This window comes from Salvelinus fontinalis, unplaced genomic scaffold, assembly GCF_029448725.1.
Source record: "Salvelinus fontinalis isolate EN_2023a unplaced genomic scaffold, ASM2944872v1 scaffold_0017, whole genome shotgun sequence".
Classification (NCBI taxonomy): Eukaryota; Metazoa; Chordata; class Actinopteri; order Salmoniformes; family Salmonidae; genus Salvelinus; species Salvelinus fontinalis.
In genome coordinates, this window is record NW_026600226.1 from 815257 (window position 1) to 834043 (window position 18787).

The 18787-nt window shown below is 46.3% G+C and overlaps 1 protein-coding gene across 2 annotated transcripts in view; it reads left to right on the plus strand.

The window, feature by feature from the left end:
* Positions 1–3352: 3352 nt before the first annotated feature.
* The window catches only part of LOC129842135 (RNA-binding protein 26-like), a 78722-nt gene continuing 63287 nt past the window's right edge, over positions 3353–18787 (plus strand). The window contains exons 1-9 of one of the 2 annotated variants that reach the window (XR_008757469.1): positions 3353–3779; positions 4084–4202; positions 4464–4687; positions 4956–5044; positions 11857–12143; positions 12387–12683; positions 16194–16433; positions 16845–16970; positions 18618–18755. Coding sequence is in view for 1 of the 2 variants with exons in the window: in XM_055910542.1 (XP_055766517.1) it covers positions 3721–3779; positions 4084–4202; positions 4539–4687; positions 4956–5044; positions 11857–12143; positions 12387–12683; positions 16194–16433; positions 16845–16970; positions 18618–18755 (1504 nt within the window). In the remaining variant the exon portion in view is untranslated. The remainder of the gene's footprint in view (positions 3780–4083; positions 4203–4463; positions 4688–4955; positions 5045–11856; positions 12144–12386; positions 12684–16193; positions 16434–16844; positions 16971–18617; positions 18756–18787) is intronic. The other variant, XM_055910542.1, reaches the window with a different exon arrangement.

Consider the following 18787-nt stretch of genomic DNA (forward strand, 5'->3'; position numbering starts at 1 on the left):
AAAGCAGACCGCTGCACCGTTCAGGAGCACTGAAAAAATCTACCGCAAATATAATATTTCTATCAAACCACTTAGGGAAGAATAAGAAATAGTTTTTAACAATAATATCTTTGTTTTTTCCACAGAAGTGTTTTGTATGGGGGATAAGTTATGGACATAACATCGTTTCCAGGCTAAAAGGTTTGTTAGTGAAATTTGGACAGTTTCCTTCCAGTTCTCTGCTGCCAATGACTGGAACGAACGACAAAAATCTCTGAAACTGGAAACACTTATCTCCCTCACTAGCTTTAAGCACCAGCTGTCAGAGCAGCTCACAGATTACTGCACCGGTACATAGCCCATCTATAATTTAGCCCAAACAACTACCTCTTTCCCTACTGTATTTATTTATTTATTTTGCTCCTTTGCACCCCATTATTTCTGTCTCTACTTTGCACATTCTTCCACTGCAAATCAGCCATTCCAGTGTTTTACTTGCTATATTGTATTTACTTGTATTTACTAGTTAACAACTGGTTAACTAGTTGAACTAGTAACCTAGGTAGTGAATAACAGGTTAACTAGTTGAACTAGTAACCTAGGTAGTGAATAACTGGTTAACTAGTTGAACTAGTAAGATAGGTAGTGAATAACTGGTTAGCTAGTTGAACTAGTAAGGTAGGTAGTGCATAACTGGTTAAGTAGTTGAACTAGTAACCTGGGTAGTGAATAACTGGTTAACTAGTTTAACTAGTAAGCTAGGTAGTGAATAACTGGTTAACTAGTTGAACTAGTAAACTAGGTAGTGAATAACTTGTTAACTAGTTGAACTAGTAACCTAGGTAGTGAATAACTGGTTAACTAGTTGAACTAGTAAGCTAGGTAGTGAATAACTGGTTAACTAGTTGAACTAGTAAGATAGGTAGTGTGGATTAGAAACAGGTTTAACATAGAGCTCCAGTCAGTTTTAGAACGGGTAACTAAAAACAGGTTTAACATAGAGCTCCAGCCAGTTTAGAACGGGTAACTAGAAACAGGTTTAACATAGAGCTCCAGTCAGTTTTAGAACGGGTAACTAGAAACAGGTTTAACATAGAGCTCCAGTCAGTTTTAGAACGGGTAACTAAAAACAGGTTTAACATAGAGCTCCAGTCAGTTTTAGAACGGGTAACTAAAAACAGGTTTAACATAGAGCTCCAGTCAGTTTTAGAACGGGTAACTAGCAACAGGTTTAACATAGAGCTCCAGTCAGTTTAGAACGGGTAACTAGCAACAGGTTTAACATAGAGCTCCAGTCAGTTTTAGAACGGGTAACTAGAAACAGGTTTAACATAGAGCTCCAGTCAGTTTTAGAACGGGTAACTAGAAACAGGTTTAACATAGAGCTCCAGTCAGTTTTAGAACGGGTAACTAGAAACAGGTTTAACATAGAGCTCCAGTCAGTTTTAGAACGGGTAACTAGAAACAGGTTTAACATAGAGCTCCAGTCAGTTTTAGAACGGGTAACTAGAAACAGGTTTAACATAGAGCTCCAGTCAGTTTTAGAACGGGTAACTAGAAACAGGTTTAACATAGAGCTCCAGTCAGTTTTAGAACGGGTAACTAGAAACAGGTTTAACATAGAGCTCCAGTCAGTTTTAGAACGGGTAACTAGAAACAGGTTTAACATAGAGCTCCAGTCAGTTTTAGAACGGGTAACTAGAAACAGGTTTAACATAGAGCTCCAGTCAGTTTTAGAACGGGTAACTAGAAACAGGTTTAACATAGAGCTCCAGTCAGTTTTAGAACGGGTAACTAGAAACAGGTTTAACATAAAGCTCCAGTCAGTTTTAGAACGGGTAACTAGAAACAGGTTTAACATAGAGCTCCAGTCTGTTTTAGAACGGGTAACTAGAAACAGGTTTAACATAGAGCTCCAGTCAGTTTTAGAACGAGTAACTAGAAACAGGTTTAACATAGAGCTCCAGTCAGTTTTAGAACGGGTAACTAGAAACAGGTTTAACATAGAGCTCCAGTCAGTTTTAGAACGGGTAACTAGAAACAGGTTTAACATAGAGCTCCAGTCAGTTTTAGAACGGGTAACTAGAAACAGGTTTAACATAGAGCTCCAGTCAGTTTTAGAACGGGTAACTAGAAACAGGTTTAACATAGAGCTCCAGTCAGTTTTAGAACGGGTAACTAGAAACAGGTTTTACATAGAGCTCCAGTCAGTTTTAGAACGGGTAACTAGAAACAGGTTTAACATAGAGCTCCAGTCAGTTTTAGAACGGGTAACTAGAAACAGGCTGGTGCTAAATAAATAAAAACCTATAATCATAATTTTTGGGACAAATCCCTCGCTCAATGTTAAACCTCGTGTAGATCTGAATAATGTGGCGAATGAGCAAGTTGAGGAGACTAAACTGCTGGGTGTCACCCTAGATAGCAAGCTGTCATGGCCAAAACATATAGACTCAATGGTTGATAAGATGGGAAGAGGTCTGTCCATGTTAGGCCGTTGCTCTGCCTTCTTGACGTCTCAGTCGACCAGACAGGCCCTACAGGCCCTAGGTTTGTCACTCCTGGACTACAGGCCCAGCTGTGTGGTCATGTGCAGCAAAGAAGGACATCGGTAAATGGCAGTTGGTCCAGAAACAAAGCAGCACGTATCACACTTAGATGTACATGGAGGCTATTGTAAGAAATTGTATTAGATATTGGTAACTTGTTTTAACAACTTCTCAACATTAGCTATAGTTGACACAACATACACACCCCCTCTTTCTCTTGGACATATGCTGGACTCATTAGACATATACACGACACTCACAACTCCCCTCCCCCATGACAATCACACAGACACACCCAACCCATGGTTGGAGCTCAGGACAAAGAACTATCTCAGGAACCAATGGAACGTGGACACCAGGCCTGTTCAGGACTACCAAAGACCCAGATCGACCAATCGGAAGGCCGGACTCGCTGATCTACCTACTTTGCTTGTTGTCTATATAGTACTGAACATTTCTGGAAACTGTCTCTTTTCCGGACGATTCACTAGGAGTCAGACTGAAAGAGCCTTGCTGCAAGATTTTACTAAGATATCTTTACATGTGATTAAACGGCCTTATTATAAAATTATCCACCTCGTCCTATTGTCTCCTCTTGTTCTCCTGTCAACAGTAAACGTTTTACTAACACTATGTGTGACATTTTAAATGTATGTATTTCAGTCCTTGACTATTAATGTTATGTACTATGTATTATGTCATTATGTTTCATGTGGACCCCAGGAAGAGTAGCTGATGCTTTCGCAGCGGCTATTTGTGATCCTAATAAATACCAACGACGCCAAGTTACAATGTGACATGTCCGTTCTTATTCTCGCGATATCCGTCAACGAGAATACACGGGAGTAAATATTCTCCATTTATTTGCAATGAGGGAAGGCCTGCATTGCCTGAACATTCAAACTAGTTGAGGGAATAGTTTAACAGTGAACAAATTGTCTTCCCCCTTTGTATTGCAAGAATTTAAAAAGCAAGAAACACACTTAAGACAATCTAGCTAGCTACAACAAGTCGTTGGGCCTTTTGTGTTGAGTAGTCATGCAGGTTTGAGAGAGAAGGCGGTAACTAACAGCTAACGTTAGCTTGTTGACTTCTTGTCTTTGGACTTAAAGTATCTTGTCATTAAGAGACATTCCCGAGGGAGAATTAACCCTGGCTACTGAGTGGAACAGAAGTTGACCGGTGTCTGAAAATGATCATTGAAAACCTAGATTCCTTGAAAACGTGGCTTTTCAAAACCCTCGAACCCATGTAAGTAGCTAACTTAGATGGCTAACCGTTTAGCAACATTAGCTTGCCAGCATCAGATGCAACAACATGACTGAAGACAAGGCTAGCATCGTTTGGATGCTAACTGACTAGCTCGTTAATGTTTCTGTCGTGTGACTAGATATTTCAAAACAAAATAGCAGTTTATAGTTGATAAATTGTGTGAAATCTTGTCATCGATTGGTCTTCTTAGTATGGTAAGGATATATTCTAGCTAATTTGTTGTTGTATAGCTAGAGTTGGCATGGCTAACTGTGTGTTTGTGTTGACACTGTCCCTGTTATAGTTGTGATGCAGATCCTTCTGCCCTCGCTAAATACGTCGTTGCCTTGGTGAAGAAAGACAAAAGTGAGACGGAACTCAAAGCCCTATGTATCGACCAGTTGGACGTATTTCTACAGAAAGGTAACGTTACTTATTTAAAACACATTTTTATAGTTGTGACAATAAGTGGTGGTGACGTTGCCGTCATCTGCCTCTTAAGTCAAGAAAAGCAGAGGTACTTTTTTTCACAGACTGTGACTGGGGATGCATCCTATTCTCTTTTTATAGTGCATTACATTGGTTAAAAGTAGTGCACTAAATTGGTCATAGTGTTCCATTTGGAACTATACACACAGTGACTGATACTCATTGGTTACCTAATATGCAATGTGTCGGTGTCAGCCCCACTATTCATGCCCCCTTGTCCTCCTCCCCTTCATCAACCACCCCTCGTTCCCTGTCCTGTCTTCTCCCCAGAGACGCAGACCTTTGTCGATAGACTGTTTGAAGCTGTCAACACCAAAAGCTACTACCTACCTCAGCAGCAGGACCATCAGCCAGGCCCCGCGGCCAAAGCGGCGGTACACCTGACCAGGACGGACAAAGACGACCAGAGGAAAGATGAGGTGACTGGCCCGAGTCATGTTTAAAGGCACTGACACTTAAAGGGCATGTTTACTTTAACAGTGATCCTACAGGAAACAGCTGTGGTAGAGTTTAGTGCCTCCACACAACTGGCATGGAAGGTTACACACCACAGTCTGACAGTAGACATCTATTGTCCAATCGTATTCTTTGTAAACAGCAAGTGGGATATTTGTAAACAGGATGAGATCAATGCAGTTTATCTACTGCTACTTTCAGGATCTTAGAGTTCAAACTTGTGTTTTCCAGCCAAGTCGTGAGGAGGACTGGGGCAAGAAGTTCTCCAGGAGAGTGAACTACAGCCCCCCGTCCAGCTCCCGCTACAGCAGAGACAGCAGGTCAGTGTGAACTACAGCAGGTCAGTGTGAACTACAGCAGGTCAGTGTGAACTACAGCCCCCCGTCCAGCTCCCGCTACAGCAGAGACAGCAGGTCAGTGTGAACTACAGCCCCCCGTGCAGCTCCCGCTACAGCAGAGACAGCAGGTCAGTGTGAACTACGGCAGGTCAGTGTGAACTACAGCAGAGACGGCAGGTCAGTGTGAACTACAGCAGAGACGGCAGGTCAGTGTGAACTACAGCAGAGACGGCAGGTCAGTGTGAACTACAGCAGAGACGGCAGGTCAGTGTGAACTACAGCGGAGACGGCAGGTCAGTGTGAACTACAGCAGGTCAGTGTGAACTACAGCAGAGACGGTAGGTCAGTGTGAACTACAGCAGGTCAGTGTGAACTACAGCGGAGACGGCAGGTCAGTGTGAACTACAGCAGAGACGGCAGGTCAGTGTGAACTACAGCGGAGACGGCAGGTCAGTGTGAACTACAGCAGGTCAGTGTGAACTACAGCAGAGACGGCAGGTCAGTGTGAACTACAGCAGAGACAGCAGGTCAGTGTGAACTACAGCAGAGACGGCAGGTCAGTGTGAACTACAGCAGGTCAGTGTGAACTACAGCAGGTCAGTGTGAACTACAGCAGAGACGGCAGGTCAGTGTGAACTACAGCAGAGACGGCAGGTCAGTGTGAACTACAGCAGAGACGGCAGGTCAGTGTGAACTACAGCAGAGACGGCAGGTCAGTGTGAACTACAGCAGAGACAGCAGGTCAGTGTGAACTACAGCAGGTCAGTGTGAACTACAGCAGAGACGGCAGGTCAGTGTGAACTACAGCAGAGACGGCAGGTCAGTGTGAACTACAGCGGAGACGGCAGGTCAGTGGGAACTACAGCAGGTCAGTGTGAACTACAGCAGAGACGGTAGGTCAGTGTGAACTACAGCAGGTCAGTGTGAACTACAGCGGAGACGGCAGGTCAGTGTGAACTACAGCAGAGACGGCAGGTCAGTGTGAACTACAGCGGAGACGGCAGGTCAGTGTGAACTACAGCAGGTCAGTGTGAACTACAGCAGAGACGGCAGGTCAGTGTGAACTACAGCAGAGACAGCAGGTCAGTGTGAACTACAGCAGAGACGGCAGGTCAGTGTGAACTACAGCAGGTCAGTGTGAACTACAGCAGGTCAGTGTGAACTACAGCAGAGACGGCAGGTCAGTGTGAACTACAGCAGAGACGGCAGGTCAGTGTGAACTACAGCAGAGACGGCAGGTCAGTGTGAACTACAGCAGAGACAGCAGGTCAGTGTGAACTACAGCAGGTCAGTGTGAACTACAGCAGAGACGGCAGGTCAGTGTGAACTACAGCAGAGACGGCAGGTCAGTGTGAACTACAGCAGAGACGGCAGGTCAGTGTGAACTACAGCAGAGACGGCAGGTCAGTGTGAACTACAGCAGAGACGGCAGGTCAGTGTGAACTACAGCAGAGACGGCAGGTCAGTGTGAACTACAGCAGAGACAGCAGGTCAGTGTGAACTACAGCAGGTCAGTGTGAACTACAGCAGAGACGGCAGGTCAGTGTGAACTACAGCAGAGACGGCAGGTCAGTGTGAACTACAGCAGAGACGGCAGGTCAGTGTGAACTACAGCAGAGACGGCAGGTCAGTGTGAACTACAGCAGAGACGGCAGGTCAGTGTGAACTACAGCAGGTCAGTGTGAACTACAGCAGGTCAGTGTGAACTACAGCAGAGACGGCAGGTCAGTGTGAACTACAGCAGAGACGGCAGGTCAGTGTGAACTACAGCAGAGACGGCAGGTCAGTGTGAACTACAGCAGAGACGGCAGGTCAGTGTGAACTACAGCAGAGACAGCAGGTCAGTGTGAACTACAGCAGGTCAGTGTGAACTACAGCAGAGACGGCAGGTCAGTGTGAACTACAGCAGAGACGGCAGGTCAGTGTGAACTACAGCAGAGACAGCAGGTCAGTGTGAACTACAGCAGGTCAGTGTGAACTACAGCAGAGACGGCAGGTCAGTGTGAACTACAGCAGAGACGGCAGGTCAGTGTGAACTACAGCAGAGACGGCAGGTCAGTGTGAACTACAGCAGAGACGGCAGGTCAGTGTGAACTACAGCAGAGACGGCAGGTCAGTGTGAACTACAGCAGGTCAGTGTGAACTACAGCAGGTCAGTGTGAACTACAGCAGAGACGGCAGGTCAGTGTGAACTACAGCAGAGACGGCAGGTCAGTGTGAACTACAGCAGAGACGGCAGGTCAGTGTGAACTACAGCAGAGACGGCAGGTCAGTGTGAACTACAGCAGAGACGGCAGGTCAGTGTGAACTACAGCAGAGACAGCAGGTCAGTGTGAACTACAGCAGGTCAGTGTGAACTACAGCAGAGACGGCAGGTCAGTGTGAACTACAGCAGAGACGGCAGGTCAGTGTGAACTACAGCAGAGACGGCAGGTCAGTGTGAACTACAGCAGGTCAGTGTGAACTACAGCAGAGACGGCAGGTCAGTGTGAACTACAGCAGAGACAGCAGGTCAGTGTGAACTACAGCAGAGACGGCAGGTCAGTGTGAACTACAGCAGGTCAGTGTGAACTACAGCAGAGACAGCAGGTCAGTGTGAACTACAGCAGAGACAGCAGGTCAGTGTGAACTACAGCAGAGACAGCAGGTCAGTGTGAACTACAGCAGGTCAGTGTGAACTACAGCAGAGACAGCAGGTCAGTGTGAACTACAGCAGAGACAGCAGGTCAGTGTGAACTACAGCAGAGACAGCAGGTCAGTGTGAACTACAGCAGAGACAGCAGGTCAGTGTGAACTACAGCAGAGACAGCAGGTCAGTGTGAACTACAGCAGAGACGGCAGGTCAGTGTGAACTACAGCAGAGACGGCAGGTCAGTGTGAACTACAGCAGAGACGGCAGGTCAGTGTGAACTACAGCCCCCCGTCCAGCTCCCGCTACAGCAGAGACGGCAGGTCAGTGTGAACTACAGCAGGTCAGTGTGAACTACAGCAGGTCAGTGTGAACTACGGCAGGTCAGTGTGAACTACAGCAGAGACGGCAGGTCAGTGTGAACTACAGCAGAGACGGCAGGTCAGTGTGAACTACAGCAGAGACGGCAGGTCAGTGTGAACTACAGCAGGTCAGTGTGAACTACAGCAGGTCAGTGTGAACTACAGCAGGTCAGTGTGAACTACAGCAGGTCAGTGTGAACTACAGCAGGTCAGTGTGAACTACAGCAGGTCAGTGTGAACTACAGCAGAGACGGCAGGTCAGTGTGAACTACAGCAGAGACGGCAGGTCAGTGTGAACTACAGCAGAGACGGCAGGTCAGTGTGAACTACAGCAGAGACAGCAGGTCAGTGTGAACTACAGCAGGTCAGTGTGAACTACAGCAGAGACGGCAGGTCAGTGTGAACTACAGCAGAGACAGCAGGTCAGTGTGAACTACAGCAGGTCAGTGTGAACTACAGCAGAGACGGCAGGTCAGTGTGAACTACAGCAGAGACGGCAGGTCAGTGTGAACTACAGCAGAGACGGCAGGTCAGTGTGAACTACAGCAGAGACAGCAGGTCAGTGTGAACTACAGCAGGTCAGTGTGAACTACAGCAGAGACGGCAGGTCAGTGTGAACTACAGCAGAGACGGCAGGTCAGTGTGAACTACAGCAGAGACAGCAGGTCAGTGTGAACTACAGCAGGTCAGTGTGAACTACAGCAGAGACAGCAGGTCAGTGTTAACTACAGCAGGTCAGTGTGAACTACAGCAGAGACAGCAGGTCAGTGTGAACTACAGCAGGTCAGTGTGAACTACAGCAGAGACGGCAGGTCAGTGTGAACTACAGCAGGTCAGTGTGAACTACAGCAGGTCAGTGTGAACTACAGCAGGTCAGTGTGAACTACAGCAGGTCAGTGTGAACTACAGCAGGTCAGTGTGAACTACAGCAGGTCAGTGTGAACTACAGCAGGTCAGTGTGAACTACAGCAGAGACAGCAGGTCAGTGTGAACTACAGCAGGTCAGTGTGAACTACAGCAGGTCAGTGTGAACTACAGCAGGTCAGTGTGAACTACAGCAGGTCAGTGTGAACTACAGCAGGTCAGTGTGAACTACAGCAGGTCAGTGTGAACTACAGCAGGTCAGTGTGAACTACAGCAGAGACAGCAGGTCAGTGTGAACTACAGCAGGTCAGTGTGAACTACAGCAGGTCAGTGTGAACTACAGCAGGTCAGTGTGAACTACAGCAGGTCAGTGTGAACTACAGCAGAGACGGCAGGTCAGTGTGAACTACAGCAGGTCAGTGTGAACTACAGCAGGTCAGTGTGAACTACAGCAGGTCAGTGTGAACTACAGCAGGTCAGTGTGAACTACAGCAGGTCAGTGTGAACTACAGCAGGTCAGTGTGAACTACAGCAGGTCAGTGTGAACTACAGCAGAGACGGCAGGTCAGTGTGAACTACAGCAGGTCAGTGTGAACTACAGCAGGTCAGTGTGAACTACAGCAGGTCAGTGTGAACTACAGCAGGTCAGTGTGAACTACAGCAGGTCAGTGTGAACTACAGCAGGTCAGTGTGAACTACAGCAGGTCAGTGTGAACTACAGCAGGTCAGTGTGAACTACAGCAGAGACGGCAGGTCAGTGTGAACTACAGCAGAGACGGCAGGTCAGTGTGAACTACAGCAGAGACGGCAGGTCAGTGTGAACTACAGCAGAGACGGCAGGTCAGTGTGAACTACAGCAGGTCAGTGTGAACTACAGCAGGTCAGTGTGAACTACAGCAGAGACAGCAGGTCAGTGTGAACTACAGCAGAGACAGCAGGTCAGTGTGAACTACAGCAGAGACGGCAGGTCAGTGTGAACTACAGCAGAGACGGCAGGTCAGTGTGAACTACAGCAGAGACGGCAGGTCAGTGTGAACTACAGCGGAGACGGCAGGTCAGTGTGAACTACAGCAGGTCAGTGTGAACTACAGCAGAGACGGCAGGTCAGTGTGAACTACAGCAGAGACGGCAGGTCAGTGTGAACTACAGCAGGTCAGTGTGAACTACAGCAGGTCAGTGTGAACTACAGCAGAGACGGCAGGTCAGTGTGAACTACAGCAGAGACGGCAGGTCAGTGTGAACTACAGCAGAGACGGCAGGTCAGTGTGAACTACAGCAGAGACGGCAGGTCAGTGTGAACTACAGCAGGTCAGTGTGAACTACAGCAGGTCAGTGTGAACTACAGCAGGTCAGTGTGAACTACAGCAGAGACAGCAGGTCAGTGTGAACTACAGCAGAGACAGCAGGTCAGTGTGAACTACAGCAGAGACAGCAGGTCAGTGTGAACTACAGCAGAGACGGCAGGTCAGTGTGAACTACAGCAGAGACGGCAGGTCAGTGTGAACTACAGCGGAGACGGCAGGTCAGTGTGAACTACAGCGGAGACGGCAGGTCAGTGTGAACTACAGCAGGTCAGTGTGAACTACAGCAGAGACGGCAGGTCAGTGTGAACTACAGCAGGTCAGTGTGAACTACAGCGGAGACGGCAGGTCAGTGTGAACTACAGCGGAGACGGCAGGTCAGTGTGAACTACAGCGGAGACGGCAGGTCAGTGTGAACTACAGCAGGTCAGTGTGAACTACAGCAGAGACGGCAGGTCAGTGTGAACTACAGCAGGTCAGTGTGAACTACAGCAGAGACAGCAGGTCAGTGTGAACTACAGCAGAGACGGCAGGTCAGTGTGAACTACAGCAGGTCAGTGTGAACTACAGCAGAGACAGCAGGTCAGTGTGAACTACAGCAGAGACGGCAGGTCAGTGTGAACTACAGCAGAGGCGGCAGGTCAGTGTGAACTACAGCAGAGACGGCAGGTCAGTGTGAACTACAGCAGAGACAGCAGGTCAGTGTGAACTACAGCAGAGGCGGCAGGTCAGTGTGAACTACAGCAGAGACGGCAGGTCAGTGTGAACTACAGCAGAGACGGCAGGTCAGTGTGAACTACAGCGGAGGCGGCAGGTCAGTGTGAACTACAGCAGAGACAGCAGGTCAGTGTGAACTACAGCAGAGACAGCAGGTCAGTGTGAACTACAGCAGAGACAGCAGGTCAGTGTGAACTACAGCAGAGACAGCAGGTCAGTGTGAACTACAGCAGAGACGGCAGGTCAGTGTGAACTACAGCGGAGACGGCAGGTCAGTGTGAACTACAGCAGGTCAGTGTGAACTACAGCAGAGACAGCAGGTCAGTGTGAACTACAGCAGAGACGGCAGGTCAGTGTGAACTACAGCAGGTCAGTGTGAACTACAGCGGAGGCGGCAGGTCAGTGTGAACTACAGCAGAGACGGCAGGTCAGTGTGAACTACAGCAGAGACGGCAGGTCAGTGTGAACTACAGCGGAGGCGGCAGGTCAGTGTGAACTACAGCAGAGACAGCAGGTCAGTGTGAACTACAGCAGAGACAGCAGGTCAGTGTGAACTACAGCAGAGACAGCAGGTCAGTGTGAACTACAGCCCCCCATTGACAACATGTGAGGGACATAGTTCCCTTTTAAATTGCTCTACTGGACCTGGTCAATAGTAGTACACTATCTATATTATATAGGGTGCTATATGAGACGGATCCTTAAATGTTCCTGTCTACCGGTCTCTGTCCTCCACTACTGTTCACTGGGATGTTGGCTAAGTGACTTCTCTCTCTCCACCCTTCTCTCTCTCTCTCCACCCTTCTCTCTCTCTCTCCACCCTTCTCTCTCTCTCTCCACCCTTTTCTCTCTGTCCACCCTTCTCTCTCTCTGTCCACCCTTCTCTCTCTTCCCCTTCTCCCCTTCTCTGTCATTTGTCAGACGAGGGGATGGCCGTAAAAGGGAGGACCGTACCAGGAAGCGAAACGATTACGACCGCATTCCCCCGAGACGGGACTCGTACCGGGACCGTTACAACCGGAGGAGGGGTCGTAGCGGTAGCTACAGCCGCAGTAGGAGCAGGAGCAAGGACCGGGCCAGGGACCGGGAGAGAGAACGAGACCGCAGTAGCAGGAGTCACAGCAGGAGCAAGGACCGGGCCAGGGACCGGGAGAGAGACCGAGACCGCGGTAGCAGGAGTCACAGCAGGAGCCACTCCAAGAGCAGAGGTAAGAGGGAGACAGAACAACGCTGGTTGTGTGCAGGTTTTTGTTCCTGCCCAGCACACCTGATTCAAATAATCAAGGTTTACACATAAGACTATAATTTGTTGATTTATATTGTAAGTCAGTATGTCCGGCTGTTAGACTAGTTTTGGGGTGGAACAAAAGCATGCACATCCAACAGCTCTACACCTGCTCTAGATATCATGACTGTTTCCTGTTTCCTGCCACTAATCCTTCTGATCACAGAGCGGGATGCTGGGAAGTCAAAGTATGAGCCCGACCGAGGAGACCGGGGGACGGAGGTCGGAGCTGGCGAAGGCCTCCTGCCGATCCCCACGGCAACCACCACGTTCCCCGTGCCGACCCTCAGCAGCACCATCACGGTGATCGCCCCTCAGGGTAACCACAGCAACAGCATCACCTCGGTGACGGACAGCTGGTCGGACTTCCACCCGGATCAGTCACTGGACCGGCCTCTTCCGCCACCGCCCTTCAACCGGGGTCCGCCCCCTCAGCAAAGGAAACGTTGCCGTGACTACGACGGTAAGCAGGAAGGAAGTTGACGTGCCTGAGATGTTAGTTTTTTAAAAGTTTTTACAGCGAGACGTGTCTTTTAGTGTCCCGGGATCAGTATGACTGACAGATGTGCAGGACGAGGAGAATGTTTGGAGGGATGTTTTGTATTCTTTCTGTCTGTCTGTTCCTGGAAAAGGCCTTCTGTATCTAACTGTCTATTTGTGCTTCTTCACAATGGGTTGTTGTGCATGTGTGGAGATATAACAGCTGGTGTCTAACAGATGGTATCTAACTGTCCTTTAGCTGTGTTACTATATATTATTGTTGTCTTCCAGAGAAGGACTTCTGTATGTATGGAGATATAACAGATTGGTATCTAACTATCCTCTATCTGTTTAATGTACAGTACCAGTCAAAAGTTTTGACACACCTGCTCGTTCAAGGGTTTTTCTTAAATTTTTACTATTTTCTACGTTGTAGAATAACAGTGAAGACATCAAAACTATGAAATAACACATTATGGAATCATGTAGTAACCAAAAAAAGTGTTTAACAAATCAAACCTATATATTTGACATTTTTCAAAGTAGCCACCCTTTGCCTTGATGACAGCTTTGCACACTCTTGGCATTCTCTCAACCAGCTTCATCTGGAATGGTTTTCCAACAGTCTTGAAGGAGTTCCCACATATGCTGAGCACTTGTTGGTTGCTTTTCATTCACTCTGCGGTCCAACTCATCCCAAACCATCTAAAATTGGGTTGAGGTCGTGTGATTGTGGAGGCCAGGTCATCTGATGCAGCACTCCATCACTCTCCTTCTTGGTCAAATAGCCCTTACACAGCCTGGAGGTGTGTTGGGTCATTGTCCTGTTGAAAAACAAACAATAGTCCCACTAAGCGCAAACCAGATGGGAGTGGTTTAGTAGTAGTTTCTTTGCAGCAATTCGACCATGAAGGCCTGATTCACACAGTCTCCCTCTGAACAGTTGATGTTGAGATGTGTCTGTTACTTGAACTCTGTGAAGCATTTATTTGGGCTCCAATTTCTGAGGCTGGTAACTCTAATGAACTTATCCTTTGCAGCAGAGGTAACTCTGGGACTTCATTTCCTGTGGCTGGTAACTCTAATGAACTTATCCTCTGCAGCAGAGGGAACTCTGTGTCTTCCATTCCTGTGACGGTCCTCATGAGAGCCAGTTTCATCATAGTGCTTGATGGTTTTTGCGACGGCACTTGAAGAAACTTTAAAAGTTCTTGAAATTTTCCTGATTGACTGACCTTCATGTCTTAAAGTATTGATGGACTGTCGTTTCTCTTTGCTTATTTGAGCTGTTCTTGCCATAATATGGACTTGGTCTTTCACCAAATAAGGCAATGTTCTGTATACCACCCCTACCTTGTCACAACACACCTGATTGGCTCAAATGCATTAAGAAGGAAAGAAATTCCACAAATGTACTTTAGACAAGGCACACCTGTTAACCTTTTCTCAATAGGGGGGGCGCTGTTTTCACTTTGTAAAAAATCGTTCCCAAATTAAACTGCCTCGTACTCAATTCTTGCTCGTACAATATGCATATTATTATTACTATTGGATAGAAAACACTCTCTAGTTTCTAAAACCGTTTGAATTATATCTGTGAGTAAAACAACTCATTTTGCAGCAAACTTCCTGTCAGGAAGTGAGAAATCTGAAATCGGGGGCTCTGTTCCAGGGTCAGCCTATTAATTTGCATGGAATCTATGGGTCTACATGCACTGCATACGCCTTCCACTAGATGTCAGTAGGCAGTGAGAGTTGGAATGGGGTGTATAGCTCTATCTGAGGCCGAACAAGACCTCTTGGAACGGTGGGTTTAGTCTTTTCACCGTTCAGCTTGGCGCGAGAGGGACCTCAGGATTGCGTTTTGAAAAGGTTTCGTTATAGACGTTAGATATATCCGGCTCTGATTTTATTTGATATGTGTTAAAAACATCATAAACTAGTTATATTAAACCGACTTATATCAGTTTATTGCGATTTTCTTTGTTATGCGTTATGGTGAGTTGGACACTTCTGTGCCGCATGGCCCGCCGTTAGCTAAATCGACAGATGAAGACGACATTCTACAACCGAACAACGATTATTCTGGACAAAGGACACCTTGTACAAGATTCTGATGGAAGCTCATCAAATAGTAGGAACCATTTATGATGTTATTTCGTATTTCTGTCAAATGTTTAGACGTATATTCCGCCCCGATTTTGGGCGCTGTCTCGCTATAACGTAAGCTGTATGTCGTACTAAAGTTATTTTTAAAAATCTAACACAGCGGTTGCATTAAGAACTAGTGTATCTTTCATTTGCTGTCCAACCTGTATTTTTTAGTAAAGTATATGAATAGTTATTTGATTAGATGATGTGAGTGTCAGAAATATATCCGGATAATTTTGTGCAGTTTGGCTACGTATTCACATTGTTCAACCACGATTTGTGCCGCTAAATATGCACATTTTCGAACAAACCATATATGTATTGTGAAATATGATGTTATAGAACTGTCATCTGATGAAGGTTAGTGAAAAAATTTATATATTTTGCTGGTTTATTCGCGATCGCTAACGTTGCCTTGAATGAATGCGGTTGTGTGGTTGGCTATTGTAGTAAGCTAATATAATGCTATATTGTGTTTTCGTTGTAAAACACTTAAAAAATCTGAAATATTGGCTGGATTCACAAGATGTTTGTCTTTCATTTGCTGTACACTGTGTATTTTTCATAAATGTTTTATGATGAGTATTTAGGTATTTCACGTTGGTCTCTGTAGTTATTCTAGCTGCTTTGGTTAGATTTGTGATGGTGGCTGCAATGTAAAACTATGATTTATACCTGAAATATGCACATTTTTCTAACAAAACATATGCTATACAATAAATATGTTATCAGACTGTCATCTGATGAAGTTGTTTCTTGGTTAGTGACTAATTATATCTTTATTTGGTCGAATTTGTGATAGCTACCTATGCAGGAAAAAAATTGTGAAAGCTAATAGAATACATATTGTGTTTTCCCTGTAAAACATTTAAAAAATCGGAAATGATGGCTGGATTCACAAGATGTGTATCTTTCATCTGGTGTCTTGGACTTGTGAATTCATGATATTTAGATGCTAGTATTTACTTGTGGCGCTATGCTAGGCTATGCTAGTCAGCTTTTTTACTGATGAGGGTGCTCCCGGATCCGGGATGAGTACCAAGTAGATTAATTGAAATGCATTCCAGGTGACTACCTCATGAAGCTGGTTGAGAGAATGCCAAGTGTGCAAAGCTGTCGTCAAGGCAAAGGGTGGCTACTGTGAAGAATATAAAATCTAAAATATATTTAGATTTGTTTAACACTATTGTTGGTTACTACATGATTCCATATGTGTTATTTCATAGTTTTAAAGTCTTCACTATTATTCTACAATGTAGAAAATAGTAAAAAATAAAGAAAAACCTTTGAGTTGGTGTGTCCAAACATTTGACTGGTCCTGTATATTATTGATGTGTTCCAGAGAAGGGCTTCTGTATGCGCGGAGACATCTGCCCGTTCGACCACGGCATCGATCCAGTGGTGGTGGAGGACGTTAATCTACCAAACATGTTCCAAGCCCCTCCCCCTATCCCGGGGGTCGCCCAGCCCCCGCCCGGCCTACCGCCCCCCCCAGGACCTCCCCCTCTCATGACCCCACCGCCCGTCAACCTCCGTCCCCCCGTGCCCATGCCACCCAGCCTGCCACCCAGCCTGCCACCAGGTAGGAATTCAGTAGATCCATCTTGTCATAACGAGTCTGTGACTTTAAGACAGGTTTGTTGGCGTTCCAAATGGAACCCTCTTCCCTATAGGGTGAGCTCCTATTGACCATAGCCAATAGGGTGTTTGTTGGCATTCCAAATGGAACCCTCTTCCCTATAGGGTGAGCTGCTATTGACCATAGCCAATAGGGTGTTTGTTGGCATTCCAAATGGAACCCTCTTCCCTATAGGGTGAGCTGCTATTGACCATAGCCAATAGGGTGTTAGCCTTCCTTTTTTAAAGATCTCCCTAGAGACTATAATTCACTGGAGTGTGTTGATGTCGTTCTAGAATGTTGTGATAATGGCAGCCATCTTGGTCAGGAACCATTCTGGTGTTTTATTTAATTCTGTGTCCCCCCCTCCCCCAGGTCCCTCTCTCCAGGCATCAGGGATGGACGCTCCTCCTAACTCCATCACCAGCTCTGTTCCCACTGTTGTAACCACAGGGACACGACCCTTCATCCCCCAGCCTCCACCTCCTCTCTTCTCACCAGGTAGGGATGAGACGGAGCTGTGTGTGTGTGTGTGTGTGTGTGTGTGTGTGTGTGTGTGTTGACAACCAGAGGGGTTGTCTCTAAGTATCAAATCCTAGGTGCAATCTCCTGCCGTTGTGCCCTTGAGCAAAAGCATTTAGTCCTCTTAAAACTTCTTATGGCTGCAGTCCCGATATCGGGACCGATATGACAACAGCCAGACATTCACGTGTCTTATATCATTTTAAAGGTAATCTTGTTGTTAATCCCACCAAAGTGTCCGATTACAAATAGGCTTTTCAGCGAAAGCACCACAAACGATTATGTTAGGTCACCACAAAACCACAGAAAAATTCAGCCATTTTTCCAGCGAAAGTGGAGTCACAAAAAGCACAAATTGAGATAAAATTAATCACTAACCTTTGATGATCTTCATCAGATGACACTCATAGGACTTCATGTTACACAATACATATATGTCTTGTTCGATAAAGTTCATATTTATATCCAAAAACCTCAGTTTACGTTGGCGCCATGTTCAGAAAGGCCTCCAAAATATCCGGAGAAATTGCAGAGAGCCGCGTCAAATAACATAAATACTCATCATAAACTTTGATGAAAAATACATGTTTTACATAGAATTAAAGATACACATGTTCTTAATGCAGCCGCTGTGTCAGATTTCAAAAAACTTTACGGCAAAAACACAATATTCAATCATCTGAGAACAGCGTTCAGCCACAAAAGGAAGCCATACAGTTACCCGCCCAAATTGTGCAGTCAACAAAACTCATAAAAAACATTATAAATCTTACCTTTCGCTGATCTTCGTCAGAATGGACTCCCACTTCCACAAGAAATGTTAGTTTTGTTCGGTAATGTCCATCATTTATGTCCAAATAGCTATTTTTGTTTGCGTGTTTGGTAAACAAATCCAACGTCAGGAAGCGCGTTCACTAAAAGCAGACGAAATGTCCAAAAGTTCCGTAACAGTCAGTAGAAACATGTCAAACAATGTATTAAATCAATCTTTAGAATGTTTTTAACATAAATCTTGAATAACGTTCCAACCGGAGAATTACATTGACTTCAGATGTGCAATGGAACAGAGCTCCCTCTCATGTGAACGCGCATGGTCAGGTCACGGCAGACCTGACTAATTCCCCTCTCATTCGGCCCCCCTTCACAGTAGAGGCATCAGACAAGGTTCTACAGACTGTTGACATCTAGTGGAAGCCATAGGAAGTAGCAAACTCATCCGTATCTCGCTGTAATTTCAATAGGATCTTGGTTGAAAATCGTCCAGCCTCAGAGTTCCCACTTCCTGTTTGGATTTTTTCTCAGGTTTTTGCCTGCCATATGAGTTCTTTTATACTCACAGACATAATTCAAACCGTTTTAGAAACAGAGTGTTTTCTATCCAATACTAATAATAATATGCATATATTAGCATCTGGGACTGAGTAGGAGGCCGTTTACTCTGGGCACCTCTGTGCACCTTTCATCCAAGCTACTCAATACTGCCCCCTGCAGCCATAAGAAGTTAACTGTAGGCCACATTGTACCGTTGTTATCTACCTCTCCAACCTCTGTATCCGTGTGTCTTTCAGAGGGGAAGGGGAAATGTTTTGTCTCTCTGTTAAGTCTGTGTTGTGGTCTCTCTCCCAGACCAGTATGACTCTGACATGTATAACCCTGAAGACCCCAGCCTCACCAACACATCCAGGCCTGTATATCGCCACAGAGTCAACGCCCAAAGACCCAACCTCATAGGACTGACGATGGGGGACGACCTGCCTCACAGAGGTACAACACCTAAACACAACCAGTCTGGATGG